The sequence below is a fragment of the Lupinus angustifolius genome, chromosome LG13 (assembly GCF_001865875.1).
Source record: "Lupinus angustifolius cultivar Tanjil chromosome LG13, LupAngTanjil_v1.0, whole genome shotgun sequence".
NCBI classification, from domain to species: Eukaryota; Viridiplantae; Streptophyta; class Magnoliopsida; order Fabales; family Fabaceae; genus Lupinus; species Lupinus angustifolius.
In genome coordinates this window covers 9,581,471-9,608,471 of record NC_032021.1, presented here as the reverse complement: position 1 = coordinate 9,608,471, position 27,001 = coordinate 9,581,471, and the positions used below count along the sequence as shown (strand labels likewise).

The window sequence follows — 27,001 nt, the reverse complement described above, 5'->3', positions numbered from 1 at the left end:
TTGGTTAGATAATATTATCTTATTTCCATTTGTTTAAAATCTCTCTTGGGAGAAAATAGTACAAATAAATAAGAATAGAAAAAAGAACTAGTTACTCTTTTAGAAAAAGAGAATCATGTTCCCCATCTCTCAAAAACAAGGCTAAATGGCCACAACCTGGATATATGTTGCTTAGTGTGCTTGCTTCTCAGCAACAACAGATGTTGCTGCTTTGATCATACCTTGCATCGATTTATTGGCCTTTAGAACAGGAGGAATATCATTTTCCTGACCCAAAGAAGCAGTACAGAATCCGACATGATAATCAGCTTTACCGAGACTCTGAATGGCATTCTTGGGGTTGGTTTCAAAGTTGATATATGAAAGGTTCAAGGCAATAATTGCTTTCTCATAACTCAACATGCAACTATTCAAGGCACCTGATGCAAGATCCTTACGTGTTGATATCTTTGACATGTATGCACTTGCCCTTAATGCCATGGATGAGGCTATCTCAATGGTAATCTTGGCCTCAGTGACTGGATCAATCTTACCACCTTGAATAATTTTGCGGCACAATTCGGGTTGCCTTGAGTCCTGGCATAGCTGCTTGGCCATAACATATTCTGATGGAACAATAATAGGAAAAGTTGCACTTGCAGGAGGAAGTACAGCATACTGTGATGCACTTGCAGGAGGAAGTAAAACGTACTGTGATGTACTTGCAGGAGGAAGTACAGTGTACTGTAATGGGGCTTCTGATGGGGCAATAATGTGCTCGGTGGATTTGATCTTATTAAGTCCTTTCCTGCCTGCAAGAGCAGGCTCAAGGACAAGGCATAAACACAAAGAGATCAAGACCAAACAACATGCCAGGTGCGCCATCTTCCTTTAATCTTTATTATTTTTTGTTTATTGAGAGATGGTGAATTGAGCATAGGTTTCTTGGCTTATTTATATTAATTCTCAAAAGGGGTTCCTTTAAAGTAGGACAAGTAACCCTAAAATAGATATATCCTTGGAAGGAGGAGTGGTCAAAGCTGAAGAATAGGAGCTTCGAATTTGGAGCAGAAAACTAGTTCAGAATTGTTTACTAATTATATGGTTTTCTCTATTTATTTATTTATTTATATGAATTGTTCATGTAACACATATGGCTAAAACTCCTCCTGGAAGTTGACTTGAATAAACTATATTTGAGGTTCACAAGATGTTCAAAACCCATAAATAAGGATGGTCACAAATGAGTTGATATCAATGAAAATGAGTGGCAATCATCAATTCATGTAATGGAGCGCTTTGCTACCACATGAAATTGTTGAAGACGTACAAGGATACAGTATTTTCCTTTCTGTAATCCTCTGTTTCGTGAAATATGGTAAATAACAAAAAAAAAATTGTAGACCATATGTTTTTGGTCTGCACTAAGTATATTCCAGATGGTCCCAAAAAAATGTAATACTTAATGTATCATTACTTGTAATTAATTAGTTATGGTACATGAAATGACATATTTTAAAGGATAATAGATATGATGTCGAAGCCTTATTCGTTGCAATATCTAGGGATTATAAAAAATGCATTTTATGTCAAAAAATTGTTTTCCCATGCAGATGGTATATATTGAACTTAACATAATATCTAAGAAATCAAAACTTTTTGCTCAGTGCGCTTAAAATATGTATTAATTAATTAGAATAGAGTCAAAGAATTATTTACCAAAACTAATTACGTTATTTTCCCTTAACAACATAATTATACTATTGTTCAAAAATTAAGGGAAAGTTGCATAAAGCCAGCCCCTCTAATTACATTATTAAGTAGCCAATATGAACTATTTTTTTTCCTAATTAACCTTAAATTTTATCAGTTTGTAAAATTAATCAATGTATAAAGATATTATTAAATTACTAATGAATAAATAAGAAAATCACAACAATTAGATTCATAACAATAGTTATACAAGAGTATAGGCTAATAAGCATTGATATTTGGACGAAATCGTCTTCAAAATACAAAATTGTTTAAGAAGATAAATAAATTTTAGAATTAAAGTGATTAATACAATAATATTTTTACATATATAAAAAATAAAATAAAAAACAAATATCTAACAATCAAGATTAAAAGGAAATACACAAATAATAAATTTTCATTGCTATTAATTTAACATTATTTTTATGTCGAGACTGATTTCACCAATAGTTAAAGTTTAAGGTGTAATTAGGAAAAAAACATAGTTTATGATATCTTCTTACAAATGAGATAAAATTTATGATGCTTTTATACACTTTTCCAAAAATTAATTGAAATATTGTCCCGTAACAATTTATCTCTTTTAATTTCTTGATCATTAATAAGTGCCCTTTCAATAATATTTAAGCTTTTCTTTTATAATAAAATATATTTAACATATGTGGTCAAATATAATAACGGTAAAACTATACTTCCTCAATATTTTAATGCATTAAATTTTGATTATAATAAATATTAGATAGGGAGACGAATGTATGTTAAGATAGCCAATAAAATTTGTATAATATATTAAAAATTTAATTCTAATTAAAATTTAGTCATAAATGATAAAATAAAAAACGTAAATACATTTATCTCTAAATATAATATGTGTATATGTCTTCACGCATGATTTTTCTCTATGAGATTCAAGATGAATGACCTCTGATTAACATAGGACACATGTGCTTAGAAAAAAATGAAATGAATATTATATGTATGCACTACACAAACTACTATTCAACAATGTTCAATTTTGCAATTAAATAGCACTTATGTGCCTTGTCTATATAATCATGGTAAAATGTTGGGTAAGATTCAATAAGCATTCGCAAGACTGTTGTATATTTAACATATAACAACACTTTATATAGTGAGTGCTCTTATATGTATGACACATATAATTGTGTTGGCTAGAGGAAACACTGTTGAATTTTTTAGGCATACATTCAACAATGCTTATTGAAGTAATCAATGTTAAATGTATATCAACTCAGCATTTGCTTCAACGAATGCTGTTGATTTTCTTGCACCTTATATTTGTGAAGAAGATCTTGCTCCTGATCTTGACACGGTTTTGATGAAGACATCAACATCACATAAAGAAGAAAATGAAGAATACTTATAAAGACAATGAAGATAAAGCTTAAAGAAATTTAGAGTCTAAGTCTATAGGTACTTCTATCCTTATACTCTATAATATACAATTAGTAGTATTGCTCAAAAATATTTTAAAAGAAAGTTGAAAACTACAATTATAAATGAAAACAATTTTCAAAATACTCTGTGATAGGTTACTGGATCTAAGTAACAAGTTACCATAACTAAGTAATAGGTTACATGAGTGAGAAACGAGTTACCCAACAAAAAACTGAACAAAGTAATCGATTATTCCATTTGAGTAACCGATTACACGGTTACAATATATGAGAGTAACCGATTACACAATGTGGTAATCGATTACTCAGTTGGAGAAAATGTTTGGGTAATCGATTACGTCGATGCTATAATCGATTATTAAGAGTTGTTACACCAGATTTTCAGGTTCAAACTGAACAACTTTCACCCCAAACTTAATGGTTTCATTCCAATCGACTCCTACATTTTCATATAAGTGTTATGGCTGATTAGAAAGTCTATTTAAAGGCATTGAAACTCATAATTCAAACACACAACTCACATACACAATCTGAATTATTCTGAAACACTTTTGCTTCACTTTCTCCAACTTCTTCTTAACTTTTAGATTAAATTTTCTTAAGTTGCTTTAAGTGTGTTTTCAAAGATTTTCAAACCTTCTTAGCATTATAACTAAGTGTATAAAGAGTTACCATATTGTAAGACATCATAGTGTTCAAATCTTGTAAAGGCAATCCTTGCCACTGTTAAAGTTTTCTTCATTCAATTTGCTAAAATACTTTCTAAGACAAGGGTGTGATAAGAAAGGGGATAGAGTCACTTGGAAATGTTATTTTTCAAAGAGTGACATATGTATTAGAGAGTGAGTAAGGTACAAGAAAGTCCTGGGGTGAGAATTTGTAATTACTACTCTCAATATCTAGTAAGGAAATCTCTTGTGCTGCACGAGTACTAGATGTAACATTTGGTGGACAAGAAGGTGAACTAGTATAAAACTCTCTGAGTACTCTCTTCTCCCTTATCTCCTTAAATTTACTTGCTATTTTTCTGCGTAACTTTTCTGCTGCTACTAACTCTGAAATTTGTAGAAAAATATATCATAGATTTAAGACAACTAATTCATCCCTCTCTTAGTTGCCATCTCAGTCTTACAATTGGCATCAGAGCTTATTTTGAGTAAATTATTCACAAATCTGATCCTGCATCTAAGATGGCCTCGAGATCATTTCTAGGGGAAGGTTCCAACATCAATCGCCCTCCAAGTTTTGTTGGAGATTGCTATGACTTCTGGAAAATCAGGATTATAATCTTTAAAGAATCTCAAGATATGGATATTTGGAATGTGATTGAGGAAGGACCTTATGAACCTTTCACCATTGTTATGGTGTAAGGGAAGTAAAGCCAAAATCCTCATGGAATGATGAAGACAAAAAGAAGATGCAATACAATCTCAAAGCAAAGAACATCCTCACTTTAGCACTTGGCATTGATTAATTCTTTGGAGTATCAAACTGCAAATCTGCTAAAGAAATGTGGGATACTCTAGAGACTACACACGAAGGAACTAATGAAGTCAAAAGGTCGAGACTCAATACTCTCTCCTAGGAATATGAAATGTTTCGTATGAAGCCTAGAGAGAAAATACTAGATCTCAGAAAGAGATTTACTCACCTTAAAAATCATCTTATTGTACTTGGAAAAATAATATCAAATAGTGAATTGAACTTAAAAGTTCTGAGATCACTCACCGGAACATGCAACCAAAAGTAACAGCCATTTTTGAAAAGAAATGTTTATCAAAAATATCCTTGGCTGCTTTATTTGGTAAATTGCAAGTACCAAATTGAAACTCAACCAACTTGACCCATATGAAGAGCAAGAAAAGAAGAAGAAAAATATCTCTCTCAAAGAAAAGACAGATAGATATGATTCATCAGAGTTCATCAAGTTCCTTAAAAGGAACAAAGGCGCTAAAACTAGACAAATGAAGAAATTCTCCAAGAATAATGACGCCTCCACTTCAAACCAAAATTTCACATGTTTTGAATGTGGTAAGCCTGATCACATGAAGATGGAATGTCCAAACCTGAAAAAGAATTCCTTCAAAGAGAAAAATGAATTGAGGACTAGACGAAGAACCTACATAGCTTGGGAAGACAATGATACCAATTCTGCTCTAAACCAACAAATGAAGAACAAGCTCATCTCTCACTAATGGCATCTCATCACTCTGATGATGAAGAGGTAAATGAAACTAAACTATTTTCTTTATCTGAATTACTACTTGCATTGAATGACTTACATGATGAATATTCCAAACTCACTAAATTGTTTTTAAAACAGAAAATTGAGTTAAAAGTATTCAGAAATAAATCACCATCTTCTTCATGTCAAAACTTCATTACTCTTGAAAAGAAAGTTTCAACATTAAGTCTTGAACTTAATAAATTAAACAAGAGTAGCAAAAATTTGAACAAAATGATTAAAGATCAGAGACATTCTACAGACCGAAGAGATCTTGGCTATTCTAACAACGAAGTTTCTATGAAACAAAATGTCTCAACGAAAATAAACTTTCAGAAACAAAGTATCCATGTATTTAATTGTAGGAACAATAGAACTAGGATACATAAGCATTATCCCATATGTACTTATTGTAAGAACCATGAGCATACATCAAATACTTGCATGATTAGAAAATATGGTGTGCCCTTAGGTCACTATAGATGGGTTAAGAAAGGTGCTAACCATGTAGGACCCAAGGAGAATTGGGTACCTAATACTACTTAACCTGTTTTGCAGGATAATTTAAGAGTTGTCTGCAATCTATGGTACTTGGACAGCGGCTGCTCAAAGCACATGACATGCGACAAAGATAAGTTCTTTGTCCTTACTCCAAGAGAAAAAGGCTATGTTACATATGGTGACAATAACAAATGAAAAATTCTTGGATTTGTTAGAATCAGTAAGCGACCTTCAACAACTATAGAAGGAGTATTGTATGTTGATGACTTCAAGCGCAACTTGTTGAACATAAGTCAAGTACATGACAAAGAATTCCATGTGGCATTCTACCATGATAAGTGCATCATCGAAAGTAAGGATTCTAAAAACTCTAAACTAATTGGTAAAATGATAAATAATATATATATGATTGACTTAGATTCTTCTTTACAAATAAAATGTTTAGTTGCTAATAATAATCAACATGTAGTTGTTGTGTCCAAGTGTTGTGGCTTAAACAACAATTACGAGATTATAGCTTAGACTTAGGCTACATTCCCCTAAAATTTGACAATACTAGTGCTATAAATCTCAGAAAGAATTCATTAATGCATTCAAGAACCAAACACATTGATATAAGACATCACTTCCTTAGGGGCCATGTCCAAACGAAAGATGTGACTTTAGAATTTGTTGATACTCATGACCAACAAGGAGATGTATTTACTAAACCTTTGGCAAAAGAACCTTTCTATAAAATTAGACAAGAATTAGGCATACTTGATGAAGCTCACATGTCTTAAATGCTTATACATGATTATATGTTTGCTTCATTGTGATTATATTTTTGGGTATATAATCGATTACATAGGGTCAATAATCGATTACCCGACATTAGTATTCCTGAAGATTCGAAATTATGGGGTTAGTAACTGATTACTTTGGAGAGTAAACCGATTATTGAATATAGCAGAAACCTTTAATAATCAATTACCCATCTATGTAATCGATTACCTAAACTTGTTGTTTGAATTCTGGGAATTTTTATGTTGAGTAACCGATTACCCACCTTGAGTAATCGAATACTCAAACTAGTATATAAGTTTTCTTCTTCATTTTTTAGACATTTCATCTTCTTCCTCAAACCCCTCTTTCACGTCTACCCTATTTTGCCTCTAAAAACTTCGTTTTTGATCCGATTTGAATGATTTTTGAGTTATTTCATATTACATTTTCAATTCTAAACACTTCTATTCCATAAATTTCATGTTGAGTAACCGATTACCCACCTTGAGTAATCGAATACTCAAACTAGTATATAAGTTTTCTTCTTCATTTTTTAGACATTTCATCTTCTTCCTCAAACCCCTCTTTCACGTCTACCCTATTTTGCCTCTAAAAACTTCGTTTTTGATCCGATTTGAATGATTTTTGAGTTATTTCATATTACATTTTCAATTCTAAACACTTCTATTCCATAAATTTCATGTTTAGTCACCAAAATAAAAAATCCCCAAATCTCTCAAACACTCAAAACCTAATTATTTCAAAACTTCAATCTATAACGTCATCATCAAAAGCTAAGAAGAAATGTACCAGTATGTCTCAAAAGAAGCTAGGCGCTTCATGTTATGAGGCTAATCCTCTGGATTTGGCACGAATTCTCGCTAATGATGAATAATGCAAAGTCTTCTCAAAGAATTTTCTTAGACGACTAATCTTTGCTCCTAAGTATGGTAAGATATATAATTTTGAGTTTGTTGATTTCAATTTCCCTATTCTACTTAGGCAACAAAATCTTTTTGATTTTTATGAGGCATCAAATGCATCCTACCGCGAACTTGTTTGAGTATTTTAATGCAATTTGAACTTGAGGAAAAACCATTTAACATCCTCAGCGAAAGGAAAAGAAATTACTTCATATGTAAAGACTTTCAGTTCAATATGTTGTAATATACCCTATCAAGGTAGCATAAAAGATTTCGGTCCTGTTTGTGAATGGGATAATTATGATAGAAAAGAGTTCTACTACTCTATGTGTAGATTCTCTAAATGGGAAATCGAAATGTGTAAGGAACAAGCTTTAGGTGAAACTGTAAAGAGTAGAGATATCCTTGCTGTAGGAAATCTCAATCTCGAAGATTGCTTGCTTCACTACTTTCTTAGCTATATCATAGTTCCAAAACTCTCAAATCATTCTCAAATTAATGACATGGAACTATAATTGATGTATGCTCTTATGCACAACCTTCAAATCAACTGGGATTTGACAATAATGAGACAAATGTGGTCTGTGCGAGAAACTCACAGCTTCTTGCCTTATGCAATCATCATCACCAACATACTTGACCATTTTGGTGTATCCACTACTAGTGAGTCCAAAATCACACTCGATGCACGTGATAGTAAGATCGATGTGGATGTGATCCATAAAATGGGTTTCTTTCGAGACCAAATGGGTGGAATTTATAAGCATTAAAGTGATAAACAAAATGCACCTGCTGATCCAGCTGCAAATGTCTTTGTTAACCCTCCTAAACCTCAACCTTCTGAATTTCATGCTGAGTCATATTCATCTGCTTCCATGCCTACCAGTCAGATGGTCATGGATGAATTATTCTCTCTTCGATGCTACATCTCTAATCAGATGGATGCTCTTGATGCTCAGAGTCAACAAAGTCCAAGTTGAACTTCAACGTCTATCCTATAAGATCAACAACATGGATCTTGATGACGATAGTACTGAGCCTGAGTCTTAGAATAATTGATTTCTATGTTTCTCTTTGTAATATTGCGTGATTGTTGACATTATTTATGTTTTCTGGTTGTTTGAACATTGTATGAACATATTTTTAGTTTTATGATATGCTATGTTAAATTTTTTTTTGTTATATACATATCGTGTGTGCTAGACTCTTGGTTTTTCTTCTTTTTGATGAAGTCAAAAGGAGCAGAAAAGTTGGGAGAGTGTATTTTCTGTTTAAAATTATTTTAGGCACATAACTCCAAATCAAAGGGGAGCATACAAAATAGAGGGAAGATACTCCAGTCATGTCAAAATATCACAAATTATGCTACTCTCAGAAAACTACATTGTCAAGAAGATATTCATTTGTCATCATCAAAAAGGGGGAGATTGTAAAGAAGATCTTGTTCCTGATCTTGGCATGTTGGGTACTAGTGAGGTAATATTACACCTAGAGGGGGTGAATAGGTGTAGCAGATTACTAATCCCGCTTTTCCGATATTTGCGCAGAATACAAAGTTGTTGTAGTTAATCAATTATCAAAATGGGTAATTGACTAAGTACATTTCTTTTAATCAATTATGGTCAGTACGTTAATCGGTTATACTGGTTGATTACTCTTTAAAAATCAATTTTCTTGCTTTGTAAAATAGTGATGAATCTAGATCTTTACTACAATATTGATTCGTGATTATCAAGAGATTAACACCAATTAGCAATTAATCACAGAATGCAATTTCACAACAGAATGCAGTAAAGGCATAAATGTAAAGAGATAGGAACAAAGAAAATGTGCTCGAGGATTTTTATCCTGGTTCGTTTGCGGGTCCACTTGCAAACTATATCGAGGCCTCCCGATTGATCTAGGAGATTTTTCTTCACTATTAGAAATGTAATTCAGTTACAAACACACTTTCAATAATCCTAGACAGAAACTTCCTTCTTGAAACCATTGAGCCACCAAACTCGGTTTGACCTCTATCTACGCCTACTTGGATACCACACTGTTTGTGCAATTTGGCCCCAGCCGAAACTCTTGCTCGAACCATGACTCCCTGTCTTATGAAGACTACCGATTCTCAACTTGTAACGATACCACACACCACGAGAATTATCCTCAAATTTACTGAATTTTGCTTAGTTACTTTGCACACAAGATTGTGCGGATAACGATAATAAAATCGGCTTTTCTATAACCCTTGATAGAATGATCTCACAAATATCCCTAAGAACTAAGTATAGAAATACTGCAAGGTATTTCAGCTGAATGAAAAGACTCTCTCTCTTTTTTCTCTTTTCACTCTTGAAAAAGAATGCAAGAAAAACTTCAAAGAATCAACCAAAAAGCTTTGAAAACTTATGCACCATGAATCTTTGTTTTTCTTTTCTCTCAGTATATTTTCGATTATCAATGAAAATGTGAAAAACTTAGTTTTAAAAAATGATTTGATTTTATTTCAAAATAACAGAATTAGTTCATAACTGACTCAACTAATATTAATCGATTAAATTGCCATGTTAATCGATTAACGAATTTCTTGAAAACAAATTTTCAGTTATGGCTTAATCGATTAAAAACTTACTTAATCGATTAATAAGCAGAAATCCTATGAGGTTAGCTTTTGTAACTCCATTTAATCGATTACAACTTTCCTTAATTAATTAAGGATTTCACCAGGACTTAGTCGATTACCAAATGGGTTAATCGATGAAAATCGTTTAAAAATGGTTTTTCTAATTATGTGGTAAACACCCTATATGATGAATGATCATGCAATCATGATGTTAGAAATGATTAAAACCTTTATGCACAAAACCATGTATGTTAAATGCAAATACATGAGTGTTACTTATCATATATATGTATGTAGATGTTATGCCTCATTTTGTGTGATTTTTATTTTAGCCTCTTTGTGAGACACTTCCATCTTGGATTTACCTACCCTAAGGCTCAATACTAGGCTATCATTTTAGGACTCTAGAATGTAAAAAGCAATCCTAGATTCTATGATGTTGACCTTGAGTTATTGGTATGTTGTTTGTTGAGATGTCCAAGTCTTCAAGCTTCCATATAAGACCTTGTCTTCATCAAAACTTTATAGTCGGTTATAATGGCATCCTTTGATTATTTGCCATTTCAATCTCCCCTTTTTGATGATGACAAACACTGAAACAATTCCTTTGTTTGATGACTTGAAGCTAGACATGATATGTTTGCCTAAGGTTGAATCAATATGGACTGCTCCCCCTCATTTGTTCTCCCCCTCAAACCATGTAAGAGATAATGCTAGGGTAGCAACATGATTACTTGCGGAAGCTCAATTCAACTAGGAAAACAGCTCAAACAACACCTTTCTCCCCCTTTTGGCATGATAAAAAACTATGGCAAATTATGATATTAAAAGTCATAAGTAAGGAAAGATATACACATTTTACTGGTCTTAATCAATTAATTAATCAAGGATAACCGATTAAGCAACATAAAAATTACTTGAACATGTGCACAGAGTTTAGCATTAATCGATTATTATATGGAGTTAATCGATTATTTAATAATAAAACAGATTATGATAGAATTGGTTGTGAGATATATCTAGTCGTGTAATTTCAATATTTATTTCATAGAATGATCAATGATAATGATTAAGTAGTATTCAGAACAAATCAATCATTCCATATTACATATACACATGTAGATAAAATCAAAGGATAACACAATAATTGAAACCATAATCCAAATTAGCAACAAAGTTTTACATAACATACGAGTAAGTGCAACAAACGAGTACATAAAGTTCAATAGAAAGAACAACAAAATACAACCACAACATAAACAACACCAAAACATAATCTCCAAAGCATAACACACACACACCCTAGACACACCATACATTCCTATCTAGGATAATCTTGTGGAGCTGGTGGTTGGGATGAGCCATGTGTAGCACGCACAATAAAAATGATGTGTTCCAGATCTTCGGATAGTTTCTGCTGCTGAGCGGCAATGGAATCCCTCATAGTCTGAAAATGTCCATCAATACATGCATTGAGGAGTTATTCCATATCATCTAGGTGATCAAGCCCAAATGATGGTTCTTGAGGCTCAACAAATTCCTTGGTAGGTGGTTGCTCAGGGATAGGCTCACTAGAAATTGTAGCATTATCTTCATTTGGCATATCCTCATTCACTCTAAAAGTATGATCTTCTTGATATTTCCACTCATTAATGTATTTGTAAATGCCCATTTTGCGAATCAGATTATCACCAACAAGATACTCTCAGGAGTTTGTCATGATAGTGTCCAGACATGTGGTGTCTATCTCATAATAGTCAATGATACGAGAGATGAGTATCCCATATGCGAGCAGTCTCAATGAAGATGAAGCTATGCCCTATATAACTTTCAAAATATCTTAAGCCCAATTCACCACATTTCTTTCCCGTATGGTGAACATAAGCTTCAGATCATTGATGATGGGTTTAGCGTGGTTGGTGTTCCTTTGAACTAATATATATGCAATCAGATAGTGTAAGAGTCGGTTTTCTACAGACAATGATCCTGCTTTGGTCAATTCCCCTAGCACAAATAGGTGAGGTCCTCTTATACAAGACTTGTACAATTAAATAGCATCAAATGAGTCCCATGACTCATTGTTACAGTCACCTAGCCGCACTCCATCACATTCAAGACCACCAACATCCAAAAACAACTCTTCATCCATAATAATCATCTTCCCCATTATCATTGATGAATACACCTCATCTTTATACCTAAATTTGCTATAAAATTCTCTAATGAGTGAAAGATACAACCTACCTTTCAATTCCATGAATTTGTTCACTCCTTGGGTCTCTAACCCATGTGGGAATTAGAATCCTTGAGCAACTAGCCATTATGCATCTGCATATCAGATGTAAGTTTGCTTACGGCCTTGAAACTTAGCCAATCTAGCTACTTGAAGAATGGGGGAGTAGTAAGGGTGTCCACGGTTCTTTGGTCCTCCTTGAGTCGAGGAAGAACCTTTTTCTCCTCATCTCGCATGCTTGGCACTGTATTTCACTCTCATGCTCCTTGGTTCACTCATATTGGCAGGTATAACACTAATCAATTTTTAGAATTTGGGGTTTAGTGTTTCTAAAGAGGGAAGGATGGTGAAGATACAGATTGGTAGAGATTTAGGGTTGTAGAGAGATGGAACTATGAGATAGGAATCAAAATTCCTATTGATTTCTATAGGAACACTCAATTTAGGGAAAGGATTTAGAAGGGGGAAGCAAAGAGGATTAGGGTTCTAAGTGAAGAATGACCCAAAAACGTCACTTGAATCTGATATAGCACTATCGTTAATCGATTATCTGTAGTAGTTTAATCTTTTAACTGACTTAAGTTTTTCAAAATTTGAAATTTTGTATCCTAGGTAATCGATTAAAACGAGTGTTAATTGATTAAATCGCAAAATGAAATTTTCTTTTGGCTATTGTAACTCAAATTAATCGATTAAGGCACAAAACAATCAATTATTGGCAGAGCTTAGCACAAATATCAATGCATTTTAAAGATTTCTAGACTATGCAAGAGTGTTGTTGCTAAGATAGTAACCTAAAAGGTATATGACATACTAAAGAAAGCATAAAAACATTTATGAAGTTTATCTAAACAAGGAAGCATACATTTATATCATATATCATTCATAAGCATATAATCAAGATCAAGCAAAGGAACATAATTACCCTAGGAAAATTAGTTTAGATATTTTTCATCAAGTAGGCCAAGTTCTCTGCGTAACACAAAGAATGTATCCCGTGGAAGGGGCTTGGTGAATATTTCTGCTAATTTCTTCGAGGTGTCAACAAATTCAAGTATGCAGTCACATTTTTGTACATGATCTCTTAAAAACTGATGTCTAATCTCTATATGCTTAGTTCTAGAATGCAGAATAGGGTTCTTCAATAGATTTATGGCACTAGTGTTATCGCATTTTATAGGAATATTTACCAGTTTTAAGCCAAAGTCTGATAGTTGTTGCTTAGTCCATAGAATATAAGTGCAACACACACCTACGGCAATATATTCCGCATTGGCGGTAGACAAGCAACACAAACATGCTTCTTACTATGCCATGATACTAGCTGCCCAAAAGGTGGAAAGTCCCGCTAATACTCTTCTGGTCTAACTTGCATCCCGCAAAGTTAGAATCGGAATATCCTATTAGGGATAACGAAGCATCCCTAGGATACCATAAACCCATATATATTGTTCTGTTAAGATATTTCATAACACGTTTTACAGCACTAAAATGAAATTCCTTAGGTAAGCCTTGATATCTTGCACATATACATATACTGAACATTATATCGGGGCGACTAGCAGTTAGATACGATAAAGAACCAATTATGCCACAATTGTTTGTGACCTCCATTGCTTTACTTTTTTTGTCTTTGTCGATATAGCAGGATGATGCCATGGGTGTTGTCGCTTCTTTACATTTATCCATCTCGAATCCTTGCAATAGTTCCTTGCAATATTTTATTTGGTGAATGAATATCTTGCTGCTCATTTGTTTTATTTTTAGTCCTAGGAAGAATGTCAACTCACCCATCATCAACATTTCAAACTCCCCTTTTATAAGATCAGAAAATTCCTTACAAAGCAAATCGATAGGAGCACGAAATATTATATTATCTACATAAATTTGTACTAGTAACACATTATTTTATGACTTTTGTATAAAGAGATTTGTATCAACTTTGCCCCTCTCAAATCCCTTTTCTAATAGGAAAATACTCAATCTATCATACCAAGCTCTATGAGCTTGCTTTAAACCATATAAAGCCTTTTTGAGTTTATAAACATGATTAGGAAATTTATGATTTTCAAAACCGAGTGGTTGATTTACATACACTTCTTCTTGAATATATCCATTTAAGAAGGCACACTTTACATTCATTTGAAAGAGTTTGAAGTTCATAATCAATGCAAAGGCTAGTAACATTCGAATAGCCTGCAACCTTGCAATAGGGGCGTAAGTTTCATCATAGTCGATGCCTTCTTCTTGATTATACTCTTTGGAAACTAGACGTGCCTTATTTCGTATAATCAAACCAGATTCGTCTAATTTATTTTTAAAGACCCATTTTATGCCTATAACAGGATGATCTTTCAGTTTTTCGGTTTAGGGACCAAGTCCCATATGTTATTATGCTCAAACTGGTTTATCTCTTCTTGCATTGCTATTCCCCAGTGTTCATCCTCTATGGCCTCGTCTATAGTCTTAGGCTCGACTTGAGACACCGCTACAAAATTACAAAAGTTTTGCAGAGACTTTCTAGTTACCACTCCCGTTGAGATATCACCTATAACCTTGTCGAGCGGATGATCTTTCTTTGTCTTCCACACCATAGGCATTTCTTCATGATTTGCGTTTATCTCTTGATCATCCTGAACCTCGTTTTCAAGATCCATGTTCTTTGTGTATGCATTTTCTAGCGCACCTGAAACATCATCACACACAACCTTCCTCTTCTATTTCGGAGAAGATTTATCAAATTTTACATAGACAAAATCTTCAACATGCATAGTATATTTATTAAAGACTCGATATGCTTTACTATGAACAAAGTACCCCAAAAATATTCCTTCGTCAACTTTCGAATCATTTTTTCCTAGTAATCTTTTGCCATTATTCAATATGAAGCATTTACATCCAAAAGCATGCAAGTGTGAAATATTTGGTTTTCGGCCTTTTAGCAATTCATATGCCATTTTTAAGAGTGTGGGCCTAAGTAGTACTCGATTAATTACATAGCAAGCAGTATGCACCACATCGGCCTAAAAATACTTAGGGACCTTGCTTTCATTTTGCATTGTCCTAGCTAGCTCCTCTAATACTCGATTTTTCTTCTCAACAAATCCATTTTGTTGAAGGGTTCGAGGAGCTGAATACTGATGTAGGATCACATGCTTTTCACAAAACTTGTCAAATAGGTGGTTTTCAAATTCTCCACCATTATTCAATATGAAGCATTTACATCCAAAAGCATGCAAGTGTGAAATATTTGGTTTTCGGCCTTTTAGCAATTCATATGCCATTTTTAAGAGTGTGGGCCTAAGTAGTACTCGATTAATTACATAGCAAGCAGTATGCACCGCATCAGCCTAAAAATACTTAGGGGCCTTGCTTTCATTTTGCATTGTCCTAGCTAGTTCCTCTAATACTCGATTTTTCCTCTCAACAAATCTATTTTGTTGAAGGGTTCGAGGAGCCGAATACTGATGTAGGATCACATGCTTTTCGCAAAACTTGTCAAATAGGTGCTTTTCAAATTCTCCACCATGATCGCCACTGCGAATATACACTATGTTATGATCAAATTGGTTTTGAAGTTGTTTGGCCAGATTTTTAAAAGATTTGAAATCATCACTTTTTAGAGCAAGAAACAAAGTCCATGTATATCAAGAGAAATCATCAACAATTACCAAAGCATAGTAGCTACCACCAAAGCTCATAATTTGTGATGGTCCAAACAAGTCCATATGGAGTAATTCGAAAGGCTTTGTTGTGGATATCACGTTCTTAGTTGAAAATTAACTCTTCACTTGTTTACACTTTTGACAAGTGTCACAAGAGTCTTTTGATTTGAAATCAAGCTTTGGTAATCCTACTACTAAATCATGTGATGATAACTTAGCTAGACGTTTTAAATGGACGTGTGCTACTCATGTATGCCATTACCAAATGTCACTCTCTTTAGTGAAAAAAACATTTAGAAAACAGATTGGTGACATCATCCAAATCGATCATATAAATGTTATTTATTAGCTTCCCTATGAACTTAACATTATTATTTACCCCATCACGAATGATGCAACAGTTTGAGTCAAAAGATACCTTATTACCTTTGTCACACAGTTGGCCAATGCTTAGTAGGTTGTGCTCTAGTCCTTTGATATATAACATGTTTTCTATTATGGCTTGTGAAACATTTCCAATTCTTCCAACACCTAGTATCTTTCCTCTATTGTTATCTCCATATGTGACATAACCTTTACCGTTTAGTGAGAGATCTAGGAACTTTGATCTATCACCTGTCATATTCTTCTAACATCCACCATCCAAGTACCAGTGTTGTCTCTGAGTCTGAAGGCATACCTGTAGAACAATTTTACTTGCATTGTTTAGGTACCCAAGTTAGATTGGGTCCTTTCTTGTTAGTAATCAAAGATTTTTGCCCTTTTTGCATCCATACATATTTACCACTAGGTACTCCATATTTCCTAATGTAGCATGATATAGATGTATGACCATGTTTACCACAATAAAACAACTAGGCATTTTATGATTAGTCCTATTATACATATAATCTACTTGCCTCCTATATGGTCTTCTATTTTTCTTTGGTTTATAGCCAAGACCTTCATGACTACCTACATTTCTAGATGTAGCAAGTAGGTTGTTCAGGTTATAATTACTATATGTGAACTTTGCTAATTTAACCTTTAAATCAGAAATTTCAGCATTTAATATATAAGATTGATCACATATAGGGGGTTCAATTAATTTAGTGGCGCAACTACATAAGGCAGAAGAGTAAATAAGATCTAGAGTCTCATTTTCTAGTTTAATTCATTTAATTCCTCTTGTATTTTAGTTATCTTACTTTTATGCAACATGATGACTCGTTTTCTATCTACATTTACTTTTGCTACTTTCTTAAGATCCTCATACAACTCAACAAATGCACTATACAATTCATCGCAAGTGGAGACTCATCAGAACACGAAGAAGAGTCATAAAAATGTACCTCACTCGTGTTATCCGGATGGCTTGTGCTGCCAATTTTTTAGTGTTTGCCATTAAACACAATTTGACGCTCTCCTCTTCATCGGATATGCTACTTGTTGTCTCGTCCTCCGAAACATCCCATACTATGTAGGCCTTCTTGGATTTAAAGTCCCGAGGGTTTCTTTTATCATGTTCAACCTTCTTGAGGTGACTCGGACATTAGAATTTCATATGGCATGACTTGCCACACTCATGGCAAATGAGGCAATCTTTGGGAGCTTTGCCTCATATGGTTGAATCAGTTTCCTTTTTCTTTTGAAAGTGCTTAAATCCTCCTTTCTTCTTGAGAAACTTGCCAAAAATTCTAACCAACAGGGTTAAGGTTTCATCATCTAGTTAAGACCATGAATCATCATCGTCTCTCTCTTCTTGTAGTTCTGAAGATTAAGCTTTTAGAGAGATTCCTTTTTTCTTTCGGTCTGAATCTTGATGCATTGTTAAGCGTCTTAACTACATTTCGTGTTCCTGGAGTTTTCCAAAGAGAGTTATTAGCGACATTGTGTCTAAGTCTTTCGACTCCATAATTGTTGTTACCTTGGGCTGCCATTTCCTATCAAGACAACACAACACTTTGTTAGTAAGCTCACCAATAGCAACACTCTTATCTAAAGTAATTAAATGATTATCAATATGAGTGAATCTTTTCTGTCTTTCTTTAATCGACTCATTTGGTAACATATGAAACAACTCATATTCATGCGTTAATGCATTCAATCTTGCGCGCTTAACCTCACTTGTGCCTTCGTGGGTTACTTGCAAAGTATCCCACATTTCCTTTGCATTTAGGCATTGTGACACCCGAAAGAATTCATCGTATGATAAGGTAGAGGTTATTATGTTCTTTGCCTTGAGATTGCGTTGGACTTTACATCTTTCTTTGTCAGTCCACAATCCCCTCGCCACTGAAGATCGGATGGTGGTTGATGGATGTGCCATCACCGCCGAAAGGGTTAGTGGAACCCATGGTGATTAATCCCTTAGATTAATGAATTTAGCGGCCTAGCTAGAAACATTGTACTAGCTCTGATAACACTTTTTGTAGCAGATCACTAATCTCACTTTTCCGAAATTTATGCAGAATACAAAGTTGCTTCAGTTAATCGATTATCAATAGGGTTATTCGATTAAGGATAGTTCTGTTAATCGATTATGGTCAGTACGTTAATCGATTATATTGGTTGATTTCTCTTTGAAAAACAGTTTTCTTGCTTTGTAAAACAATGATTAACCTAGATCTTTACTAACTCAATATTGATTCATGATTATCAACAGATTAACACCAATTAGAAATTAATCGGAGAATGCAATTTCACAACAGAATGCAGTAAAGACAGAAATGTAAAGGGATAGGGAAAGAGAAAATGTGCTCGAGGATTTTTATCGTGGTTCGTATGCGGGTCCACTTGAAAACTACATCCAGGCTTCCTAGTTGATCTAGGAGATTTTTCTTCACGATTAGAAATATAATTCAGTTACAAATACACTCTCAATAATCCTAGACAAATCAAGTTAATTTGCACACAAGATTCGTAATTCGTTAATCGATTATACTGAATTTTGTCGAGTTACTTTGCACACAAGATTGTGAAGATAACGACAATGAAATTGGCTATTCTATAACCCTTGACAGAATGATCTCACGAATAGCCCTAAGAACTAAGTATAGAAATCCAGTAAGGTAATTCTCACTCTCGAAAAAGTATGCAAGAAAAATTTCAAAGAATCAACCAAATAGCTTTGAAAACTTAAGAAGCATGAATCTTTGTTTTTCTTTTCTCTCAGTATATTTTCGATTATCAATGAAAGTGTGAAAAGCTTAGTTTTAAAAAATGATTTGATTTTGTTTCAAAATAATAGAATTAGTTCATAACTTACTCAACTGATATTAATCAATTAAATTGCCAAGTTAATCGATAAACAGGTTTCTTGAAAATAGATTTTCAGTTATGGCTTAATCGATTAAAAACTTGCTTAATCGATTAATAAGTAGAATTCCTGGGAGGTTAGCTTATGTAACTCCATTTAATCGATTTCGACTTTCCTTAATTGATTAAGGATTTCTAATTATATAGTAAACACCCTATATGATGAATGATCATGCAATCACGATTTTAGAAATGATTAAAATCTTTATGCACAAAACCATGTATGCTAAATGCAAATGCATGAGTGTTACTTATCATATATATTTATATAGATGTTATGCGTCATTTTATATGATTTTTATTTTAGAGTCTTTGTGAGACACTTCCATCTTGGGTTTACCTATCCTAAGACTCAATACTAGGCAATCATCTTAGTACTCTAGAATGTAAAAAGCAATCCTAGATTCTATGACGTCGACCTTGAGTTCTTGATATGTTGTTTGTTGAGATGTCCAAGTCTTTAAGCTTCCATATAAGACCTTGTCTTCATCAAAACTTCGTAGGTCGGTTATAATGGCATCATTTGACTATTTGCCATTTCATGGCACAGTTTTGATGAAGACACCAACATCACATAAAGAAGAAAATGAAGAATATTTATGAAGATAAAAGCTTGAAGGAATTTAGAGTCTAAGTCTATAGGTACTTCTATCCTTATACTAGATCTATAATATATAATTAATAGTAATGCTCAACAATATTTTATAAGAACTGAGTAACAAGTTACTAGAACTGAGTAACAGGTTACATGATTGAGAAACTAGTTACCCAACAAAAATTGACTAAGCAATAGGTTACTATGACTAAGTAATGAGTTACTAGAACTGAGTAACAGGTTACATGATTGAGAACTGACTAAGCAAGTTACTAGTTACCCAACAAAATCTATTTTATATGCTCAACAATTTACTTTGACTAAGCAATAGGTTACTATGACTAAGTAACGAGTTACTAGAACTGAGTAACATGTTACATGATTGAGAAACTAGTTACCCAACAAAAATTGAACATGGTAATCGATTACTCCCTTTGAGTAATTGATTACACGATTACAGTATATGAGAGTAACTAATTACACAGTGTGGTAATCGATAAATCAGTTGGATAGAATGTTTGGATAATCGATTATGTCGATGCTGTAATCGATTACTGAGAGATGTTACACCAGATTTTCAGATTCAATCTGAACAACTTTCACCCCAAATGTAATGGTTTCATTCCAATCGAATCCTACCTTTTCATAGAGGTGTTATGGCTGGTTGGAAAGCCTATTTAAAGGCATTGAAAGTCATAATTTAAACACACAACTCGCATATACAATCTGAATTTTTCCGAAACACTTTTTCTGCACTTTTTGCAACTTGTTCTTAACTTTCAGATTAAATTTTTTAAAGTTGCTTTAAGTGTGGTTTCAAAGATTTGCAAACCTTGTGAGTATTATAACTAAGTGTATAAAGAGTTACCGGATTGCAAGAGATCATAGTGTTCAAATCTTATAAAGGCAATCCTTGCCATTATTAAAGTCTTCTTCATTCAATTTGCTGAAATGCTTTCTATCACAAGGGTGTGATAAGAAATGGGATAAAGTCACTTGGAAAGTTTATTTTCCAAAGAGTACATAGGTATTAGAGAGTGAGTAAGATACAAGAAAGTCTCGGGGTGAGAATTTGTAATTACTACTCTTAATATCTAGTGAAGAAATCTTTTGTGCTGCAAGAGTACTGGATGTAACCATCGGTGCACAAGAAGGTGAACCAATATAAAACTCTCTGAATACTTTCTTCTCCCTTATCTTCTTAAATTTACTTGATATTTTTATTTGTAACTTTTCTGCTGCTACTAACTCTGAAATTTGTATAAAAATCTATCATAGATTTAAGACAACTAATTCACTCCATTCTTAGTTGCCATCTCATTATTACAATATTTAATAATATTTTACTAACAAGCATTGTTGAATGACTATTGTTAAATACGAATTCTGGCATAATGATAATTAAATACTCTATCATTTTAATTAGTAGAATGAAATGATGTGTAAATTCCTTATAAATCATCGAATCCAATCATTTTCCTAATGTGTTTAGTAGCTTGCCATTGCATATATGCATTATACACTATATGTTGTTATATCATGATGTACACTCAGATCCTTAGTTTGTTTCTTCAACACTTTTACAGATTTCTACACACTTTTGGTTCATCCGACCAAAGCCATCGTTGCATTGTGTTTACTATAAACAACCACTGAATAAGATATGGTGAGAAAGAAATGTAAGATAAGAATTTCATTAATGAGGTTCAGTCAATAATGGCTATATCCCACGAACGTTGAGCATGTACTAATATATTGTCTGAGAATTAGAATATAAATTTTAGAAAACCCATGGGCCCAAAGCCCGTGAAGCGTTTATACTTAATGCTTCTAATTGGTGCAATCATAATAATAAACTTGAACCAGATATATAACATTGTTTTCTCCCCTCTATTCAAATATTAGGTAATATGAGGCTTCAAATAATAATGTACTTCAAGCATCATTTTTAATCTCTACCTTGATTGAAATAGATGAGTACCTCACTCCTTTGGAAATCTTCAAAACAATCTCTACCTTAGCGAATATTTGGTTCAACCTTGTTCAATGCCTACACTACGCAAGAATAGTAAAACAACATCGCTTAAAATTGTCATTTAACAGCGTTTTTGGGATGCTTTCTATGTGTTTGTAATAGTACATAAGGTTATATTTAACAGCGTTTTTTGAAGCGCTATAGAAAGTAGACATTTAACAGCGCTCACTGAAGCAAGCTCTATTAAATGTCTACTTTCTAAATAAGACAATATCTCTCCCAAACATTCTATCAAATACATGATAAGCATGTCCAACTCCACCACATTTACAATAGATTTTTTAAATCATCAACGACTTCAGCTACATTCAACCTTAAGATATTCCAATATTATAAAATAACATATGAGTAATGAGATCTTATGAAAATTGTTCATTCTTTCTCCTCCAATGTGCAAGTCCTTACAGAGTGTTCATGTGTTCCTCAATGATCAATGCAAGATGCAAATACAAATAAAAATGGCATCTCTAAACAAATTGAAAAAGTTATTAAAAAATACAAAATTAGCAGCAATTGAGAAAGAACATTTACCATTATACTCAAATCGTGTGTTCTAAACCAGTGAACCATAGCCAAAAACCTAGAACATCATAGTTGCATAACTTCACAACAAATAAAGATCACACTATTAGTGAAATATGTTTCCACCAAATTGATCATAAAAACTAATTATTTAAAAAATAACGATTCAAATGCATCAAAGACTTATTATTTCTAGTTTAAATGCAAGAATCAAGATTGAATCAAAAAGAAATAAATGAGCTAAAATAAGATAACGATTTACCTTATGCTTGAAGACAAAAACCAAAAAAATAATAACTTGCTTGAAGAGAGAAACTAAAAACAAAAGAGGAAAAAAATGTAACTCATGGAGAAGAAGAAATGTAAGAGAAATAATAAACTGAGTGATATGTATATTATTGTGTGCGAGGTTTTGTTTTTGAATTTGAAAAGATTATCGCTCACTAAAACAAGCGTTTAACAGCATTCACTAAAGAAGTGTTGTTAAATATATAAATGAATGTATGAAATTTAACAATACTTATTGATGAAGTGTTTTTAAATATATGAAGTATGACATTTAACAACGCTTTCTTCAATAAGCCCTGTTAAAGATAACACATTTAACAACACTTTCTTCAATAATTGTTGTTAAAGATAACACCTTTAATCGCGCTCATTGAAGAAGTGTTGTTAAATATATGAAGTATGACATTTAACAACGCTTTCTTCAATAAACATTGTTAAAGATAACACATTTAACGTTGATTGCTTCAATAAGCGTTGTTAATTCTTTCCCGCCTTACATTTAATAGTATTCAACATATAAGCGTTGTTGAATGGGTGTTGTTAAATATCATTTATGACTCTTCAACATAAGAGCATGCTCCATTCTACACAAGATATTTTGAGCATCCTTGATAATGTTACTGAGAGCTCAACTCTCCAAACTTATAGTGCAACTTCTCGTACTTTCATCCAAGATAACACGTCGCCTAACTCTTTATTGCTAAGAAGTGTTTCGAAATTATAGAACATCTACCCCAAAGTTCACCAACAACCGATCTCTTCAATACTCAGCCAAATAAACTGTGGAGCTTCCTTAGAAATTATCAACCACTACCACCATTGTCTATTCTGACAATCATTATTCAAAAGAACTATCATACTCCACAATAAGGAGTATACCCATATTACACACCTTGCATCAATCCCAATGTTACATCCATATATCCAAGTCAATGCCTATGTTACACACTGTGTCCTTAACAAAGCAAATGTTACACCTTGCATCTAAGCCCATGCACATGTTACATATTGAATTAGCCATTCAGCACCTTGACGCTCTTATGGACCCACTAATAATATCATTCACATGATGTCGTGATCAAACCATAAAGATATTTCATTTCTCATCTTCAATAAGATCATCATTTCCAACATCAATAGAGATATTGTCAGCACATGTCTTAGAGTCTGACTAAACACTTGAGAGTTCCTATCTTCATCTTAGCCTCAATCCAATACATGGACTTTTGGTTCAGGATCCAACACAACTATGGTCCCCACCATACTTTCACCATGTTTCTTTCACGTTCAACTCATCTGGTTTATCGTCACATATTGTCTTCGTTAAATCTTGCACAACCTACACATTCTTCATTCTTCTTTGCCACAATCCAAAGTTACTATTCCATTGAACATCTCCATTATGAATCTTGCGTCTCGGCTATGAGTCATCTAACAATTGACTATGATATTAATTGTTGGTGCAACGGAAACAATCATTGCACAATGTTGGTCAAAAGCAATGAATTAAGGCATACATAACAAATATAAGAGAAGAAACAAAAAGATTTGTTAACGAGGTGACCATAGAGTGTTTCTAATTAGTGCTTCTAATTGGTACACATTATAACAAGGAACTTCATCCTAATATATAACATTTTTTTCTTTTGTACTAATGTAGGACTTCATACAATAATTATTTTAAATATCCCAATATTTTTGTTCAAATTCTGTTATCATTCAATAATTATACCTATAATATTTTTAATTAGTTAATATTTTTTCTCTCCACAAAAATAAATAGAAATATTATAGTCAAGATATAAACTTCTAAGTGATTTATTATTATTATTATTATGTATATATAAACCTCAAACAACAAAGTTCATTGAATAGAAGTATCAATAAATTATGATATTTGACTATTGCTGGCTTTTCAAGTAAGTAATGTTTTGTAGAATATTCCAAGTAGCAAGAGAGCATTGGGACATGATATCAACTATATTATTCCTTTTGTCCCTTGAATATTCATATATATAAGGTAGTTCTACTATGTTGAAGTGGGGTTGTCCTAATCTAAAAAACATACTAAGATAGTTTACTATTTTATGATATTTTAATCAGTATTCCAACATTATTTATTTCACATAATTATTTTCCCAATTTTGTGTTATGTGCCCTATATTTATGTGATTAAGTAAAGATTGATTTGGAACCCCTATTGACAATCCTTGTAAAAAATGCATGATAGGCCATAGGTTTTGGTAACCTCTCCTGAAACCATAAATTGTGATAATATCTCATTAATGTTGAACTACAAAAGCGAGATTTTGAGCCTAAAAATAGTATGTATTGTACTCATAAATGCAACCTCTTTTTTATTTGAGTGAGTTTGTGGATTTTGTACTCTAGAACTTAACATGTGACAGTTTTATGATTGAAATTGTTTAAGTACTTAATATGACAGTGGTGTTTATGATTATTTTTCTGCCATCAATATTTAGATAATCATTTTTTTCTTAGTTGTCTACTTTTACCCTATTGAGTAATTATTTTTTATTTGATACCCAAAAATATATTGTTAATTTGGGTCTCTAACTTATTTTTTTGGTTCTTTAACTTATATTTTCTTAGAGAAAAGACATTTTTGGTTCTTTAACTTACATTTTTGTTAATTTGGTTCCTTTTTTAACTTGGTTCCCAACTTTGTTTCCGATCACATGTCAGTTCATGAGTGTAACTTTTGTTAACTTGACACAATTAGAAAGAGACATGTGAATCACTTAGAGACACGCATGACAGAGAAGCAAAAAGGAAAGTTAGTATATTATAAATTGCACCAGCCACGTAGTATTGAGGGGTTTCAAAAGTCTCCACAATGACATCATGATTATTGTTGTGACTGCATCGATCGTATTATCCAACTATTTTACACAATAGTATCATAACCGTAAAGTGACCGAATTTAAGAAGAAGAAAAACTAAGTTAGGGACCCGAAATAATGATGGTTGTTTATATAATATTTTTCATTTCCATTTGTTTAATCTCTATTCAGAGAAAATAGTACAAACACATAAGTATATTATCCCATTTTCCCATCTCTCAAAAACAAGGCTAAATGGACACAACCTGACCATATGTTACTTAGTTTGCTTGTTTCTTAGCAACAGATCTTATTGCTTGGATCATACCCTGCATTGCTTTATTGGCCTTTAGTAGGGATGGCAATAAAAACCGAACCCATGGGTACCCGTTCAAACCGAACCCGAATTTAATGGGGAAAACCCGATGTGATTGGGTTCGGGTTTTACCCGGGTTTAAATTTTGGGTTTGGGTTTGGTATAGTAAAGACCCTAACCCGAACCCGCCCCGAAGTAAGGTAATTCAATTTAAAATTAAAATTTCTATCATTTGCCAATTGTTTTTAATTTCTAAAGTTACTTTATATACTATTGGATCTTCAAACATAAAAGAAATGAAACAATACAAGAGAAAATAGAAATGTCAGAGTAAAATTACACGAAAATAATATCATATTTTCCTTAACACTTTATCATTTTCGGGTTTTTTTTTTCGGGTTTGGGGATGGTATTTTTATTTTCAACCCCGTTGAGTTTGGGTTCGGGTTCGGGTTTTGAATTTCGGGTTCGGGTTTGGATATGTGCAAACCCGACCCCGACCCGCCCCGTTGCCATTCCTAGCCTTTAGAATAGGAGGAATATCATTTTTTTGACCTAAAGAAGTAGTACAAAATCCAACATGATAATCAGCTTTTCTGAGACTCTGAATGACATTGTTGGAGTTGCTTTGAATGTTAATATATGAAAGGTTCAAGGCAGTAATAGCTTTCTGATAACTCAACATGCAACTATCCAAGGCACCCGATGCAAGATCCTTACGGGTTGATATCTTTGACATATATGCATTCGCCCTTAATGCCATGGATGAGGTTAACTCAATGGTAAGCTTGGCCTCAGTGACCGGATCAATCTTACCACCTTGGATAATTTTATTGCACAATTCGGGTTTCCTTGTGTCCTGGCATAACTGCTTGGCCATAACATATTATGATGGGGCAATAATATTAAATCTTTTCTTGGTTGCAAGAGTAGGCTCAAGGACAAGGCATAAGCACAAAAAGATCAAGATCAAGCAATATGCCAAGCGTGCCATTTTCCTATATTCTTTTTTATCTTTTTCTGTTTGTTGA

General features: G+C 33.2%; 2 protein-coding genes across 3 annotated transcripts; both read right to left on the bottom strand.

The window, feature by feature from the left end:
• Positions 1 to 27,001, bottom strand: LOC109363281. Of its 2 annotated transcripts, none has more exons than XM_019609494.1 (2): positions 26,861 to 27,001; positions 1 to 727 (listed from the first exon to the last, which is right to left on the bottom strand). In XM_019609494.1, exons 1-2 carry the CDS (start codon positions 26,962 to 26,964, stop codon positions 172 to 174), a joined length of 660 nt encoding a protein of 219 aa, XP_019465039.1. In that variant the 5' UTR covers positions 26,965 to 27,001; the 3' UTR covers positions 1 to 171. The 2 variants fall into 2 exon arrangements, with proteins under 2 accessions (XP_019465039.1, XP_019465040.1); XM_019609495.1 differs by lacking the exon at positions 26,861 to 27,001 and adding an exon at positions 736 to 917 and having other exon boundaries at positions 1 to 690.
• Positions 25,800 to 26,854, bottom strand: LOC109363282. Its single transcript, XM_019609496.1, has 2 exons — positions 26,494 to 26,854; positions 25,800 to 26,001 (listed from the first exon to the last, which is right to left on the bottom strand). Exons 1-2 carry the CDS (start codon positions 26,848 to 26,850, stop codon positions 25,936 to 25,938), a joined length of 423 nt encoding a protein of 140 aa, XP_019465041.1. The 5' UTR covers positions 26,851 to 26,854; the 3' UTR covers positions 25,800 to 25,935.